This window comes from Xiphophorus couchianus, chromosome 17 (assembly GCF_001444195.1).
Source record: "Xiphophorus couchianus chromosome 17, X_couchianus-1.0, whole genome shotgun sequence".
NCBI lineage: Eukaryota > Metazoa > Chordata > Actinopteri > Cyprinodontiformes > Poeciliidae > Xiphophorus > Xiphophorus couchianus.
This window is the reverse complement of record NC_040244.1, coordinates 6,977,437-6,993,687: the sequence shown is the minus strand read 5'-3', so window position 1 is coordinate 6,993,687 and position 16,251 is coordinate 6,977,437. Positions and strand designations below refer to the sequence as shown.

Sequence of the window (16,251 nt, the reverse complement as noted above, 5' to 3'; positions counted from 1 at the left end):
GGTCTGTTTTCGCAGCTGAGTCGACTCAGGTCCAGATATGAAACCAGTCATAGTTGGAGCAGGAGCCAGTGGTGCAGATGGCTTTGGAACAGCAGGAAGAATTTAAAATTTAAGTAAAATTAATTTCACCTAATTTTGCTTAATTTTTCTTACATTAAGCAGAATTAATTTACTTAATTATAATTAATTTTAAGTAAGTTGAAATTAATTTATTAAGTAAGTTAAAATGAATAACCTGCTGTCCAAATCTTGAACTGCAAGAAAACAATCAACCCCCCCAAAAAATTTTAATTGGGCCTATCTTATACTAATGTAATTTTTCAAGACTGTTTTTAGATTTTGTTTCTAAAATGATTCACTGATCAGTTTTCTAAAATAAAAATAAAAATCAACAATTTTGATTTAAATAAATTGTCTTTTTTATTGATCAGATAAAACAAAAAATGCACAAAAGGTTTGTTTTAAAAATGTTATTAAAACAAAAAACCCTTTTTGTGGCCTCGAGTGCTTTCACCTTAACGATTTTGGCCCTCCTGGCAAAACATTAGACACCACTGAACTACAGGACTGCTGCAAGGGAATTAAAAATTCCCATGTGAACGCTAATATACGTCTCCAGCTTCCTGCTGTTCCAAAGCCATCTGCACCACTGGCTCCTGCTCCAACTATGACTCACACTCCTGAGTTTCCCACCATTCGGAAACAGTGCGAGTCTGCAGCATAAATGCTTACATTACGAGGGATTTACTATCAATAAAATTTTATTTGTATAGCACATTTCAGCAGCAAGGCATTTCAAAGTGCTTTACATCATTACAAACACAGAAACACAATGCAATATAGAATCAATAATCAAAACAAAGCATGAAGTCAAGTTCCATCCATAAATTTGTAATTGATTACATTTCAAATACAATTCTAAACAGGTGGGTTTTTAGTTGAGATTTAAAAGAAGTCAGTGTTTCAGCTGTTTTACAGTTTTCTGGAAGTTTGTTCCAAATTTGTGGTGCATAGATGCTGAAAGCTGCTTCTCCTCGTCTGGTTCTGGTTCTGGGGATCCAGAGCAGACCAGAACCGGAAGACCCGAGAGGTCTGGAAGGTTCATACAACAACAGCAGATCTTTAATGTATTGTGGTGCTGAGCCGTTCAGTGATTTATAAACTAACAACAGTATTTTAAAGTCTATTCTTTGAGCTACAGGGAGCCAGTGGAGGGACTTTAAAACTGGTGTTATGTGCTCTATCTTCCTGGTTTTAGTGAGAACGCGAGCAGCAGCATTCTGGATCAGCTGCAGCTGTTTGATTGATTTGTTGGACAGACCTGTGAAGACGCTGTTGCAATAATCAATACAACTGAAGATGAACGCATGGATGAGTTTCTCTAGATCCTGGCTGAGACATCAGTCCTTTAATCCTGGAAATGTTCTTCAGGTGATAGAAGGCCGACTTTGTAACTGTCTCTATGTGGCTCTAGGCGTCCCACTGCCAGAGAGCCTGCTGTAATGTGATTACACAGAATCTTACAAACATAGTTGACTATAAAATTCATAAAAGCTGTAAATAAACAAAAGTAGGCAACATTTGTGTGTTACAAGTTGCAGTTTGCATATCAGTTATTGACCCTTTACAACTGTGTTGCTTAATCATTCGAGGCTCCATGATGGACGTCGGAAGCTACTGTTTTCCAAAGTGGTTTTGCCAGTTTATTCATGGCTTCTACTTATTCCAGTCGAGCTAATTTGTCTGTGAACGTAACTCACCTGGTTGGGGATTATAGACAGCGGTATTTACAGAAGTTGGAAACAGCTAGCTTAGAAACCGACCTAACCTCCTCCCTCCCGATGTGCTGATCAAATTACCGACTTTGCCTGAATTCACAAAACATGATTTATGTCACTATGTCATAAACACTGTTTCCCCTTAAACCGGAGAAGTCTTAAAAACCTACACAAGACCAGATGCTAACCAGTTTTTTTCAATACATGGTCGGCTACATGATGGTGCGCCATTGTTTCCATGGTTACTAACGGTTAGACGTGGCGTATCTTCATAATGATATCTACGATATCATATATTATGAAATATCATAATGATATCTTTCCAATCATACCTACTTCTAAAGTTTATGAACGTTAATCGTCTTACCTTGTAAAAAGTAAATCTGCTGCAAATCCGCAGTGACACCGAGGGCTGGCGGTCATTGTGAGTGACCGCATCTTTCCTTGTTTAAAGTTAAACAATAAAATGACAAGTGTGGTTTTAACCGACCGCGCAGCATCCTGTGACCATTTTTACTACAAAATGAACTGCAGAAAAGCAACATTAGACTACCAGATGTGCGTTTATGACAGGCTTTTCAGGATTGCACTGGTTGTTTTAACGTCCGTCGTGACGTAGCGGGCCATGGCAGAGCGTGCAAATGGTTAATACAAATCCACAATTAATATAAATAATTGCAATTATTGAATTAATTATGACATCTGTGATAATTTCATTCAGTAGTTTAAAACTCAAATAAATTTATTCGCTTTAAGACTCGACTCAAGACATCACATCATGGGACTGTGGGAAGAACTGAAGACTTCCGCTAAGTAGCTAACAGTTAATCAAGCCAGCTTGTACACTTGGATTAAATTAATTCTGTTACTTTTATAATTATTGATTTAACAACAAATAAAATAAACATATAAATGACCAAAATAATTTAGGTTTGGAAAATAAATCACTGTTTAGGAAGCTAACATTCATGCTAACTAGCATGCTTGCTATTTACCATGATAGCTAGATAGCTTAAGCTCTTTTTTTTTTTTTGCTTTTAGTCATCAATAAAAAATCTATTTTTTCCTCTTATATGAAGTGTTTGGTAGGCAGAACAATTTGTTCTAAGTAATATTTTGATGCTAAGATACATAAAAGAAATCACAAAAGAATGCGCTAAAACTACCCAGATTTTAAAAAAAATAAAAAAACATTTACGTCAAAGATAAGTACCTGGTACACAACAGAAACAGCTTTAATCCTTCAGTGTAGGAAACAAAATTCCTACAAAATCCTGGGTTCAAAGTGAATTTCTTTCCTGTGAGACTATAATACCTTTAAACTGGTTGTCTTTTGCAAGTGGCGGTCTTAACGTCTTTGGATGGCTCCTTTTTTTTACACTTAAAAGTCATACTTGTGTTTAGTGATGATACATCCGTTTCCTACAAGCACACCTGTTCTCCTTAGCACACCTGTAACCCCCCCACCTCACGCCCAGAGTGGCTCTGTGTGTGAGGAGCTCTGTGATCTCCGGTTGGGTCATTATAGGCTCAGTTCCCATGAGAAAAGCCTTACCAAGCTTTCACATGGTGTTCTACTTTATAAAAATATGTTCCCTTTTTGTTTGTTTCTCACCATTCTCAGACTGCCACCAGGTCTTGAGGCGATTGGGGGCGAAGGTGGTGACCACGTTCTCAATCGTATGGCTGATGGGGTTGTTGTCCTCATCGTACATCTCCCTGGAGTCACATAGGAAACATTTCTTCTCCTCCTAATGGAAAGAAAACAGCAACCAGTTGGTCGACTACACTGCCCATATTGCAGAAACAAGCACAAAACATGTAATCCAAAAATGCATTATGGTCTCTTTTTATTTAGAATCCAAATATAAAATACACAAAGTTGGCATTTATCTACGTAAGAAATTTAAGAACATTGTAAAACATTATTTAACAAATATTTGGAAAGTAATTTCATTACTTCATCTTTTCAATATATAAAAAAATCTGATAACTACAGATAATATTGAAAGTGAGTTTCTCTCTTTTAAAGCTACAGTATGTAACACATAAACATTTTTTTTTTTACATATTTGTCGAAACTGTCACTGTTTTGTGACAGGATCATCTGTGAAAAAAGGATTAAGCTCCTCTGTTTTCTCCCAGTGCTCCCAGTACTAACAAGTAACAACCAATCAGAGCCAGGAGGCGGGTCTTAGCGCTGTCAATCACTTTCTGCTAAAACCACAGCTTCTTCTTGACAACATAAACATAAAGCTAGTTAGCTTAGCTACCAATAACCACCGATAAACAGTTAACATCATTACGACGGATACACATCATTATGACATTTAGCAGTGAGTACATGAGGTTGATTGACTGCTCTAAGACTCCTCCTGGCTCTGACTGGTTGATTTTGGACAGAAGAGGTGAATTTCTTCAGACAGCAATAGTAACTCCGGGATGATGTGAGGGAGATTGATATTTTCACAGATTATCTGTCTAATATTACACCATCACAACATGACGCAAAAAGATTATTTTTTAAATAAAGGTCACACACTGCAGCTTTAAAGCACTAAATGTCGCAATATTTTGCTTTTAAGGAATTAAATTGATACATATATTTTATTAGCAGCTATTTCCACCTTTTTAACAGTGTCAGACTTATTGCTAAAAATTATGCTTTTCTAACTATTCTGCATTTAAGAACTAAATTTCTTTTTATTCTGTTTTACACCAATCAAATTAACGAATAGGTAAAATAAAGGATTAAATAACATCAGTACAACTAATAAAATGCTCCGTTACCATTCTGTTAAATTGAAAAAGGTTTCATAAACTAGCTGGACATTTAGAGTTAATTTCATGACCATACTCAAAAGAAATTTGAAAACTGTGACCCAGGATATGAAATAAAAATTAATTAATGTGGAGTTTTCTTCCTTTTTGGCCAGTAAAAGATAATGAGATTGCGAAATGAGCCTTTCTTTTAGTGCTTAGTGAATTTAAGCTCTTTAGTTTTATAGTAAATGTCTATATTATTTATTAAAACACCACGTTTTCCACACTTCTTCCACTAGAGCAGGAAAAAGTGAAGCCAATTAGTTTTGTAAGTAATGTTTAATATTGCACCACTCCCTCTCAGACCTACAACCCACATTTTCTGGCTCACAAACCATTGAACGTCTGAGTGATGGAGTTTGTGAAAAACCAAAACAAGTCCAGCTAAGTGGATTCATTTAGCAGCCGTTGGTGAAAAAACATCGGAAACTCCCTTCACTCTCAAATCTGCAGCTCATGCTTGAGGACTGTGCTCATCCTCGGAAGCGTTTCATAAAAACACTATTCATATATGCACACAGATAAGAAGAGAATGTCCCAAACCTCGCCCCTGGGTTTTATGCACACAGGGCAGGGATTGTGAGAAACACAGAGCTTTTATTGTGGAGGGGAATGCCTCCACTCCTCCCACACACAGGCACGCCATCTAAAACGTTTTATCTCTGTTACAACTACAGGACTTGCAACAAAAAAACAAAAAAAAGTCAAGCTCTGTGAGTTAAATACTTAATTCATTGAACCGCATCGCTGACACAAAATTATGAGTTTGTTTTTTTATGGTTCGTACGTAGTAATTCACGGTCATTAAAATGCCATCTTCAAGACCAAAAAACATCTCAGCTGTTTTCAATGAACTCAGCATGAGAAGAAAACTGGTTCACGTTCTGCTAAAGGCTAACCCAGACAGCAAAAGATGTTCATTCGGTGTTGAATTATGGTCAGAAATGTTGATTTTTGGTTCAGGTTGACAATCAACCAATCATCCAACTGGAGCCAATTAACTAATGTCGAAGAGATGTAATTGGATCAATGATGTTTTGTGGTAGAATTTTAATGGTTGAAATGCCAATCAATATTGATTTTTTTTGTACACCATCAACTAAAATGTGAATTTATTGTGTAGCGTATCAGTTATGGTTGAAAACCTAACATTGACTCAACATGTAAGTCACTGATCACTTTTTGAATAATTCAGCATGGATTCAATACTTCAGTCTAACCATATTTCAACGTTAATTCACTCATATTTTGCGATCGCATTTAAACTCATCAACACATTCATTTGTTTAATCGTTTACAATAAATGAGTAAAAGATTAGAATTAAATTGTTGACTTCAGGCCTATCGTGAGTTTTTATTCAAAGAGTTACAAATTTATCCATCTAATTCCTCAGGAGTTAAACAAGCAAAGTCTCATTTTGTGATTTTATTAAGGATTATGAAACTCTTGAGCATGGATTCCCTTGCTCTTTGACCTTTACCACACATTTCTTTAAATTAACATTACTGGAGTTTAGGAATAACCACCAACCTCTAAGTAAACTGTTAGTCTGATTAGTACTGGTGTTCTGCCAATTAAAACCATTCAACATGACTGCATTATTCCCAACAAACCTACTCTGAGTTAATTTTTCCTTTAGGTTACGTTCAGTATCTGAATCATCTTCATAGGAGATTGTAGTCTGGAGGCCACAGCAGCAAAAGCAGCAAACATCTGGAAGACTTTGTTTCCCACGCCGTAAAATAATCTTGATTATGTCGACTGGGCAGTTCTGGAGTCGTTTTTGGTCATTTTCATTCAATCTCTGCAGATAATCTATGAAACATTAAGCAAATTGCTCCTACCTCAGACTTTTCTTGATGTTTTTGTAAAATTTCCACTTTTTAAAACCAGATATTTTTATACCATGTACAAAAAAAAGTATTTTTATTTCTCGCTATTTGACACTGAATTGGACTAAATGTTTTTTTCAAATTCAGAAATTGAAATTAATTTCCTTACCATTTGGTAGCACTGCTTTTTAAACTTGAGTCAAATGTTTTGGGTTTCCTTCCATAATATTCTCATAATAGTTTAATGGAGTTTTGGCCTAGCAAACATCAGCAAACTGGTGCAACTGGGTGTGATTGTGATTCCTTTGGAGTCCTTCATCCAATTTGTAGTTAGTTTGGAAGAATGGTTAGAGTCTTTGTCCAATAAGAAGATCCATTTTTGCTTAATTTCTATTTTTTCTGCCTGGTTTCTTAACATTTTCCTTTTATATTTGAATTTGTTTTCATTTTCTCCTCCTGCAACAGAACACGTTCAGGTTGGGAAATTTTCCCGCCAAATGTGATGATGGTAATTGTGAACATGTCTCCAAAAATGGTCTTTTGTCACTGAGTGCATCTACAAATTATAATCTGGCTTTTTTTTATGCTGCTCTTTGTATTTTTCTATAATGTCACACAAGGAAGTGGTGTTTTATGTGTTTCCTTAAAATACATCCACAGGTGTGTCTCCAGTTAATTAAAAAAAAAAATCTTAACCATATCATCATCTTATTGCAACAGAGTGTTAGGGCTAAGAATTATCACTAAAGTCATAGTTATATTATATCTTTATTCTCAAAATATTATGATTTTAATCTCATTGTTCTGACTTTATTCTCTGAATTTTATTTTTTAATTTTTTTTATTTAAAACATTTACACACATTTTTTCTACACCATAAAACCATAAAAACCACAAAGACCATAAAATACTCTGTTGGATTTTATGGTCTTTCCAAAATAGTTTGAATATATATTAATCATACATTCTTGAATTAGAAGAATGTATTAAAGAATATCTTATACATCTGATCCAATTATTTTTAATCTGTCTATATTTTCTATTTTCTTTAATTGGAGCATAATGTGTAAAGTGCAGACTCAAATAAGTTTATACTTCTGGCTACCTCCTTTTCAAACAAATATAAATATATTAATGACTAACTTGATTATCCAAATGACCTAAAACAGAAAAAGTTTACTCTGATTTATTCTCAGATCGTGAGAAAAAAATGTCCTGTGTCGTTTTGTATGAATTTAAATATGAGACTCATGTCTTACTTCCAGGTGTCCGACAATGCAGAAGCGCTTGGGCTCCTGGAGGCCGCAAGTGGAGGAAGCGGTGAGTTTGTGCGCCCTGCCGATCAGCAGGTCACCCGTGGCGGGGTAGCAGCTGCCCTCCGTGCACATATTTGCAAACTCCGGCTCCTGTCCCATGACAGGACTCCACAGCGCTGCAGGGAGGAGAACCATGTCAGGAACATCGTCTCTACATTCCTGCATTTGGTTTCCATTAGAACAAATCCTTTACAGGAAGATTATGGTTTCCAAAACACAGATGGAACAATAAAAAACAACATATGGTTTGAATTACATGTTCTGCTGCTGTGGAAACAATTTGGCAACTCATGTTACTCATCCCAGTGAGGTTTCAGCAGAACATTTTTATAAAGATATTAAGGCTGAACTCACCTAACGCTGCTAGAGAGAAGATGAAGGCCCTCATCTTCCAGAGAGGTGCCCGTTTTTCCTGGGAGACGCTGAGGAGTCTTTACTCCAGGCTGCCGAGGAGTTTGTGAAAGTCAAGAATGAAGGGAGTAGTCTTCAGAAAAGTTTGCATCCCAACAACTCCACCCCGCTGTCAGCCTTAGTCCACAGCGGGGAGCGGAAAACAAGCTCTCCATCTGCTGGTAGAAGTGGATAAAGCACAAGAACAACTCGGGACATGTCAGAAAGTCTTTTTTTTATTTCCATGCAATAAAAAGAACAACATATTCGACAAAAGGAAAAAGAAAAGATACAGGAAGTAAATATTTTCTCTTCTGACTCCTCCTGCGGACCAAATGTTTCATTTTTCTGTACTGCTGATTTTGTGTTTTTATTATATGGAACAAAAAAGAGCAAATCACACCAAAATTAAATTTCTGCTTCTGTGTTCTGACCATAACTTCAATGTAATATCAACGTATTTTAAAATTAAAATCTCTCTTTAATTTGTTTTTCATAATTGTTTTCTAAATAGAAAATGTATGTATCCGTCGTCCTTTCTATATTACACCGGCAAAAATAAAAGTGGAAAAACAAAAGAAAGTGCTTCGTCTTCCGTGTCTAATGTTCATGATTATAATCTTAATAATCAAACATAACTCATCTTTCTCTTTTGTGTTGATTATATTGCAAATTTAAATTAAAATCAGAAGCAACTATTGTTTTTCATTTTATATTTTAAAACAAAATCAACAACACACTGTTTTAGTTTAAATTACTATTTCTGATGCGAGTATTCCATTAAATGCACGGGAATTTCTGAAGCGGAACCTTAGTCGGGTGGGAATTCTCAGTCGGACTGCTTCTGAAGACGGACCGGACGTAGCGTGAGGTTATTGAGCGGCTTTCAGAAGTGGAGCATCTGAGGAGATTTAATCGCGTCTGTTCTCCTGTAAGTAGGTCCTTATTAGTCTGTTTTCATGCATATATGTCAGTATTCACACTATTTATCTCTAAGGCGGAATCCGGTGATATGAACGAGATTTTTAAGGTTGAATTTGGACCGAGTCCCGTGGCGGGAGAATCCACGTTCTGCCGTGGAAAATGCTGCTGCGACTTTGCGTCCATGTTTACTTCTTTTTTTTAACCCAGCAAATAGTTGCCTAAAACGATTCTTTGACTTACAGACGCGTTTTATATTTAAGTTAACTCACTGTTGCTAATTGTTGTTAATAAAATTACTTTATTCAGGCGTTTCTTTCACCTCCTCTCAGGCTCGGACCATCCAGCCTTCGCACTATTCTAAGATTTTTTATTTATTTATTTTTTTTACATTTGTCTCCCTCTTTCACTGCTAGTCCTCTGATTTCCTTAGAAATCTGAAAATGTTTAGCTATGGATTAGTCTGGAAAAAGTAGATGGTACTGAAGAATATTTATAAAGACTAACAATATCAAATGTTCAGTTTTAAATAAGATTTCTGCACATTTTCCACGTCAAAATTCCACGACCTTTCCCAAACTACAGAAAAGTTCAGAAATTGACAGATGTGCACTTTTTACAACTCGAGTTTTCCTTTATAAAAAGGACATTAATGTCTCCTTTTCTTTCCATTTTCAGGCCAGGAAAGTTTTGTCTTGACTGAAAGTTGTTTGCTGAACAGACGAGATGTTGAGAAGTGCTTCATTGCAGGTGAGATTAAACTTTTCTCCTTAAAAATAAAAATCTTTTTAATGATTATGGTTGCGCTTCATTAACTACCCATGTGTTGCTTTCAATATGATTGCCACAAGCAAGAGTATCATAGATTTCTATGCTTTTTGCAATCAAACTACTCTGTATGCAAAACAAATTGTTCTTAAGATTTCCGATTTCCCACAGATCTTCCGGCAGCTGGTGAGACACAGGAGCACAGATGCAAATCTCATCCTGGAAAGATGTAAGATGAAAATGTTTTGGTTCTTTCCTTTAATAATGCGCATTATCGTCATTAATTTTTCTGAGTTGGTTATGTCAGAAGGTTGTTTATTTGTCTGATGAGCCATTTCTATGTTTGTTTGTATGTTGTAGGTATTAACTAAATAATAGCCCAGGCAGTTAGTCCAACAGGATGTTTTTAATTTGTTGGTATCTATAAAAGATGAAAAATGATCTCATCTGATATGAGTTACTGATCATAACTAATTTGAATCAAGTAGCATTCTTAATTACAAACTTGCTTGCAGCGATAAACCGCGTGCAGCTGCTGGGGCGAGTCGGGCAGGACCCAGTGATGAGACAAATGGAGGGTCGGAACCCCGTCACCATCTTCTCACTGGCGACCAATGAGATGTGGCGCTCTGGGGACGGAGAAACGAGCTCTACAGGTGGGAGGTTGTTTAAATTTGAAGTTAACATTGTTTTAAAAATTTATTTACTTCTGTTTTTTTTTTCTTTTGTTTTTATTTGAAAAACTATTTGATTTACGTACATTTGTGAACCAAATAGCGTCCCTTGTTTCTGTGGATATTTAACTTCCCCTTTGAGATCAATAAAGTATTTTTGAATTTGAACAATTTAAAGATCTTAATCAGTTCCATGGGATTGAGCTAATTTAGGACAGGGCTGCACAAACCTTTTGCCACATGGGTCAAACTTGTGTCAAAAAGACCTGAGGGTTTAAGAAAATTATTCTTTTAAACTTAAACCAAGTTTAAGTTTAATCTATTTTTAATGACACCGTTAAAAATAGATTATTTTGTTGAAAAGACAAAAGTAAACTATTCTAGAGCCTCAATATAAGAAATGTTTGGCAAATTTGTATTATTAAAAGAAATATCTGTCACATGTTTATTGAAAAAAAAAAACCATCTGTTTGCAGCAATAAAAGCATCATTTGAGGTCTGGAACAAGGCAGATTTTGTCCTTGCTAAATATTAATTCTTTATATTTGAATATGATTTCAATTTGTGTGTACCGGTAATCTTTTTCCCCTGATTAAAAATAAAAATCTTCCATCTGCATCAAAAACCTCCTGGAATTGCAGTCAAAACCAATTTATTTTAAATTTAACAGGTAGTGCAATGATTAATTTTGGCCACCAGAGGTCAGCAAAAGCTCCAACTCTGGTTTACATGTTGGGCTTCTGTTTAGTGATCCTCGTTTTCCTTCAGCCTTCATGGTTTATTCATCATCTTCATTAGAAATTATAAACACAAACTGTTTCTGAGCTTGTTGAGACAGGAAAACACACCAAGGCAGCTGAGATTTATTGTTCTGCATTAATGAAGGTCAGAAACGTGGCTGTGTTTTCCAAGGTTCAGCGTCAGCAGCCTAAATGTTTCTGTCTGCAGGAGACGTCAGCCAGAAGACGACGTGGCATCGCGTCTCGGTGTTCAAACCGGGTCTGAGGGATGTCGCCTACAATTATGTCAAGAAAGGGTAAGAACAACATGGCTGACACCTGACTGGATGTTGGTGAGAAGCCAGCAGGTCAGCAGCAGCATTTCATGGCTTTTCTACCAAACTAAAGTTATTATTATTGCAGTAAATAGATGAGATTGGAAGAGTGAACACGAACCAGATGGAATGCTTTTATTTACATCCTGTCCATCCATGTATGGACCAGTAGACCAGTCAATGGGATGACTGGTTGATGGACGACTGCTGGACACATGTATGAATGAATAAATGATAGAAATGGATGGATGGACAGAAAAATTAATGGTTGTGTGAGAAGTTGATGGATTAATAAACTGATGGATGGTTCGATAAATGAATAGATGGATTAATGAATGAACGGACAGATGGATTTTAATTTTATCTGACAATTTATAAATAAAATATGAATATGCAGGAGAGTTTTACCTTTTAGCAGATGTTTATTTTTAAAGTTTACAAGAAAGAAGTTTCTGCTTACATTCTTATCAGTTAAAATGAAGTAAAACTGTTTCATGTCTTCAATAACTGCAGAGTAATAAAGTATTTCTCATCATCCTCCTATTAATGAAGGGAATTTATTGTTTTCCTTTTTAGGTCCAGGATTCTAGTGGAGGGAAAACTGGATTATGGAGAATATGTGGACAAAAACCAAGTCAGACGCCAGGCCACCACCATCATCGCAGGTCAGATTTATTACAGCTGCACCGTCTTCATCTTCTTCTTCTCTCAACATCAACTCAAATGTCACATTTTGTCTCCTTACAGACAACATTGTTTTCCTGAGCGACAACATCAGAGACCGAACCTGAGGGATGTTTTCCTCCTCACATCCAGCTACGGATAAAAACAACTTGTAGTTTCACTTTTCTTCTTCAAACCAAAATAAGACTTGAGGACTACCAACTGTTTAGTATGAGGGGGGGACATAAGCCGGGATCATGTTTGACTGTGAGGCCCCCTGCTGGCAGAAATGAAGACGTTCAAGAGGAGCAGAAAGAAGCTCTGTCCATAAAAAGTTTGATTTCTCTATATGTACATAGCATCGCTTAAAATAAATAAGGCCTGTTCTGTGTTTTCCACTGTAGAAATCATGACACGGATTATTTAATTCATCCAACTCGCTTCAAAGTTTCTTCTTAAAGGGGACCTATTATGCAAAACTCACTTTTTGTACATTTTTATACTTCCATTTGGGTTTCTACTGCTTATAAAGGCAGCATGAAGCTTAAAAAACACCAATTTATTTTTGGTAATAAATTAATGTTGTTTTTTTTTATCTCTAGAAAATGAGCCGTTTGAAAAACCTTCTGAATGTTAGAAGGCAGAAGGCGCTGTGCCGTCACCTGGCAACCACAGTGGAGTTATATGAGTTACCTAGCAACCCAAGTAGAGTTCTAGCACGTTCGGTCAGCTGTTTTTAAATGCTGTACAGTGGCTGCTGGAAAAGACAAGTTTTTTGTTGTTGACTTTGCAAAAATACAAATTCCACTAAGATTTATGGTCTTGTAGCTTATAACTAGTCCGTTTTCATTCAATATTAAGAAATTATTGACTTAAAATGAGGTCCTATGCCTTGCTGAAAAGTTAGTTATATGTTAGTTTTGTCTTATTTTAAATGTTCTAAGACATTTGCATGAGAAACATACTTGGTGATATTTTTATTTTTTTGCAGTGTACCATCCAGAAACCACCTGCTGCATTCTTGGTGGTTGTGCAGGAGGCTCTACTTCTGCTTCTCAAAGATATACGGTTGTAAAATGGCACATCTGCAGCCATTTTGACGTGTGAGTGAAAACGTTGAGTTGGGGGGTGTGGACACCAGCACATTATTTGGATTTAAAGTGACAGGACCAGAAACAGCTCATAGCCGGAACTGAGCAGAGCAAAATCTAATTATCTAAGAATGATTTTGTTCAAAATTATGTAATGAACATAAACGTATCTTAACCTGTTCTAGAAAGCATAATAGGTCACCTTTAAGTTTAGCTTTAAAGACTGAAAGCTCAGTAGAGCAATTCTTATTTGTATTAAAGGGACAGTGTTATGTAAAATTGACTTTTTGAGGTTTATATTGTGTTAAAATGTTATTCCCCATAGAGTTTTACTTTGATTTTTTTTCACGATTGTCTGAGAACTCCTTTAATCTTTTGTGACAACAATTCATGGGTACCTAAACACTTCAAAACACCTTCTTAGCTCCTTCAGACTAGCCAAAAGCAATTAGCAAACACCTGCTGAAACTGCGCATCTGCTAAGTTCATATTACGAACTACTGTACTACACAGTACAGCGCTCCGAAGAATAGTTAGAAATGGTGTAAAGGAGGAGCATTCTTGTGATAATGCGCAGAAGGCGGAGTGTCGGAGAGGGGAGGGGCTTCTTAAAGAAACAAAAGCCCAATTTCAAGGCGTTTAATTACAAAATAAAAATTTTTAGTTATGTTTCAAGATTTCCCCCAGAAAACTTGCTACGCCTGGTTTCTGGGGCTAGGACAGTCATTCATCTAGCGGGCTGTCAAGTTTTTGAGTTAAAAAATGTTTAAAGTTGACAGGAAATTTGAAAATAACACTTGATAATTATGTGTTATTGAAAGATTGTAAGATCAATACCTGAACACCAACTATAAAGTCTTGAAAAATGCTAATATTTTTTAAAAACACAAATAAGCAATATTAAGCCTGGTGGGGGCACAAGCAAAGCCTGGCCGCCCGCCAGGCTTAATCCACTGGGGGGAACCCTGTGTTTGATATATAGAGCATTTTCATAACAACTGGAGGTTGCATGGTGGATTATGCTATAAAATGCCTGGAATATACAAAATGGCATCCCTTTGAAGAACAGTATTAAGCTGATTTATTTTTAATTGAAGTCAATCTTTTGATTTTTCTTTTACTAAAAAGGAATTTACCAACTAAGACAGCAAGACATTTGTCTACAGTCTGGAAAACCTCATATTTTTGCAGGCTTCATCTTTTTTTTTTTTTTTTTTTTTGCACAATAAACCGACAATATCCATCCACACGAACAATTCTTGACTGGATATTTTCACAGAATCTAACATCTAAGTACCGATTCAATGGAGTCCATTTTTGTAGAAAAATGTCATGCAGTTGGAGTTTTGCAGTCAGCTAAACATCATTTTCAGTTGAAGGGCAGGATTTTCTCCGGTTTGCAGCAACTAGCAAGAGAATCCAAAATATACCAAAAATCATACAGAAAACATTTGATTTTACGTAAGATGATTCAAAGGCCTCTGCTGAAGACGTAGTGCTGGATCCAAGCAGTTTTTCCTCATTTCTTGGACAGTTTAGTGGAAGAAGAAGGAGTTCAGAAGTTCAGTCTTTTCTCTCTGTTTTAGCTTCTCTTTAATCTCATAAACTGTTGCATCCATTTGCTTCAAAAGCATACAGAGGCAACATTTTGCCCTCTGGAAGAGCTGTTTCTTCTCTGCAGTTGAACTCAAGCTAAGTACCAGCTTTCTGTTTTCCATTTGATGTCTAATGATTGCATGTCGCTGCAGACAACAGCTGCAGCTGACAGAAATGTTTCAGGGTCAGGAAAAGGGGATCCGTCCGTCTGCAAATTTAGAGGAAACACCTTCAGAGTCAGTTTCATTGCTGCAGCGGTTTGTTTTCCTGTTTCAACCAGAGTTAGACACGTTTTTTAAGTTTTTCTGCTCTGTCACTTGACTTCTTTCTCAGTTGTGTTTGTGTCATTTCCTTCCTAAACTAACCGGTTGCTCTCACTCCCCTTCCCTTGTTAATTTTCCTGTTTTGTTAATTATATCTTCTCGAAGATATAATTTATGTGATTTAATCAGTCAGCTAACATTTAAAGTGTGATGGAAAACACAAAATAAAGCTTAGTTTTAAATATAAAAAGCTCTGTTAAGTAAATAATTATTTGTTTAAAATTAGAGCACTAACAGTGTTGAGTAGTTGTCAATCAAGGGCTGGCTGAAGTACAAGGTATTCTTGGCCTTTAGTGATTGGTTGGAATGATTCTAAAGCTATCTTTTGATTGGTTGGGTCATTTGTTATTTAATCCTATGTGCGAGTAGAACTGTAGGGTAGGCGCGTTCTGATTGGTCACACAGCGATGGTGGGTGGGGCTTTTAGCAGAAGGAAACCTGTGGATTTACTTTACAGTTAAGTAAAGCACTCTGAGGCGGATGTTAAAAACGCGACTTAAGAAAATAAAAGTATTAAAATATTTTGTTCTTTGAAAGTGAATATAAATATAGCTTCTATATTTTTGCTATGTATTGCTGTATTTTTTATTTGATACTAAACTTTTAGATTTATTATTTTGTACTGAATAATTATGGAGAGCCATTTCAGCCAAAATTAGTTAATTAGTTATAATATAACTCATTTTAATGGCTCTCCATAAATAATAGTTTAAAAACAGGTAAAAAGTAGATATCCACGAATTGAAAAAGTATTTTGTAAAAGGGTTTATCGAGTTCTGAGTAACTAATCAGTAAGTGTAAATTATGTCATCAGACAGACAAAGAGTTATTTGCAAATTTGGGTATTTTAAAGATTAAAATTTAAAAAATATTATAAACAAATGACTTTACCTTATGAAAGAATAAATTCAAGGAGCTTTTTTCCAAATCAAATTTGTTCAGCATACAACTTATGAACCCAACCCTTACAGTAGGAAATGTAAAGTAAATGTTAAAACGGTGGCGCTTCCAGTGACAATAT

The 16,251-nt window shown here is 35.9% G+C and overlaps 2 protein-coding genes across 3 annotated transcripts in view; one reads left to right on the top strand and one right to left on the bottom strand.

Annotated features, from left to right (window-relative positions):
- Positions 1-8,364, bottom strand: part of LOC114160832 (laminin subunit beta-1-like) — a 33,036-nt gene extending 24,672 nt beyond the window's left edge. Inside the window, exons 1-3 of the mRNA XM_028043677.1 lie at positions 8,105-8,364; positions 7,694-7,866; positions 3,394-3,529 (exon numbers count right to left, since the gene is read on the bottom strand). Of these exons, the coding sequence (XP_027899478.1) occupies positions 3,394-3,529; positions 7,694-7,866; positions 8,105-8,138 (343 nt within the window). The 5' untranslated portion in view covers positions 8,139-8,364. The remainder of the gene's footprint in view (positions 1-3,393; positions 3,530-7,693; positions 7,867-8,104) is intronic.
- A 593-nt stretch (positions 8,365-8,957) lies between these two features.
- Positions 8,958-14,560, top strand: ssbp1 (single-stranded DNA binding protein 1). Of its 2 annotated transcripts, none has more exons than XM_028043893.1 (7): positions 8,958-9,071; positions 9,740-9,811; positions 10,001-10,058; positions 10,345-10,485; positions 11,452-11,539; positions 12,134-12,222; positions 12,305-14,560. In XM_028043893.1, the coding sequence occupies exons 2-7, from the start codon at positions 9,788-9,790 to the stop codon at positions 12,346-12,348; spliced, it is 444 nt and encodes a 147-aa protein (XP_027899694.1). In that variant the 5' UTR covers positions 8,958-9,071; positions 9,740-9,787; the 3' UTR covers positions 12,349-14,560. The 2 variants fall into 2 exon arrangements, with proteins under 2 accessions (XP_027899694.1, XP_027899695.1); XM_028043894.1 differs by having other exon boundaries at positions 8,968-9,075.
- Positions 14,561-16,251: the final 1,691 nt, after the last annotated feature.

What these genes read in the sequence shown, in the direction of transcription:
- ssbp1 (XM_028043893.1), top strand. Translation starts at nt 9,788, where the DNA reads ATGTTGAGAAGTGCTTCATTGCAG. An exon ending in CGGAGAAACGAGCTCTACAG is followed by an intron (nt 10,486 to 11,451) that starts GTGGGAGGTTGT and finishes TTCTGTCTGCAG; the next exon opens with GAGACGTCAGCCAGAAGACG. An exon ending in GGCCACCACCATCATCGCAG is followed by an intron (nt 12,223 to 12,304) that starts GTCAGATTTATT and finishes GTCTCCTTACAG; the next exon opens with ACAACATTGTTTTCCTGAGC.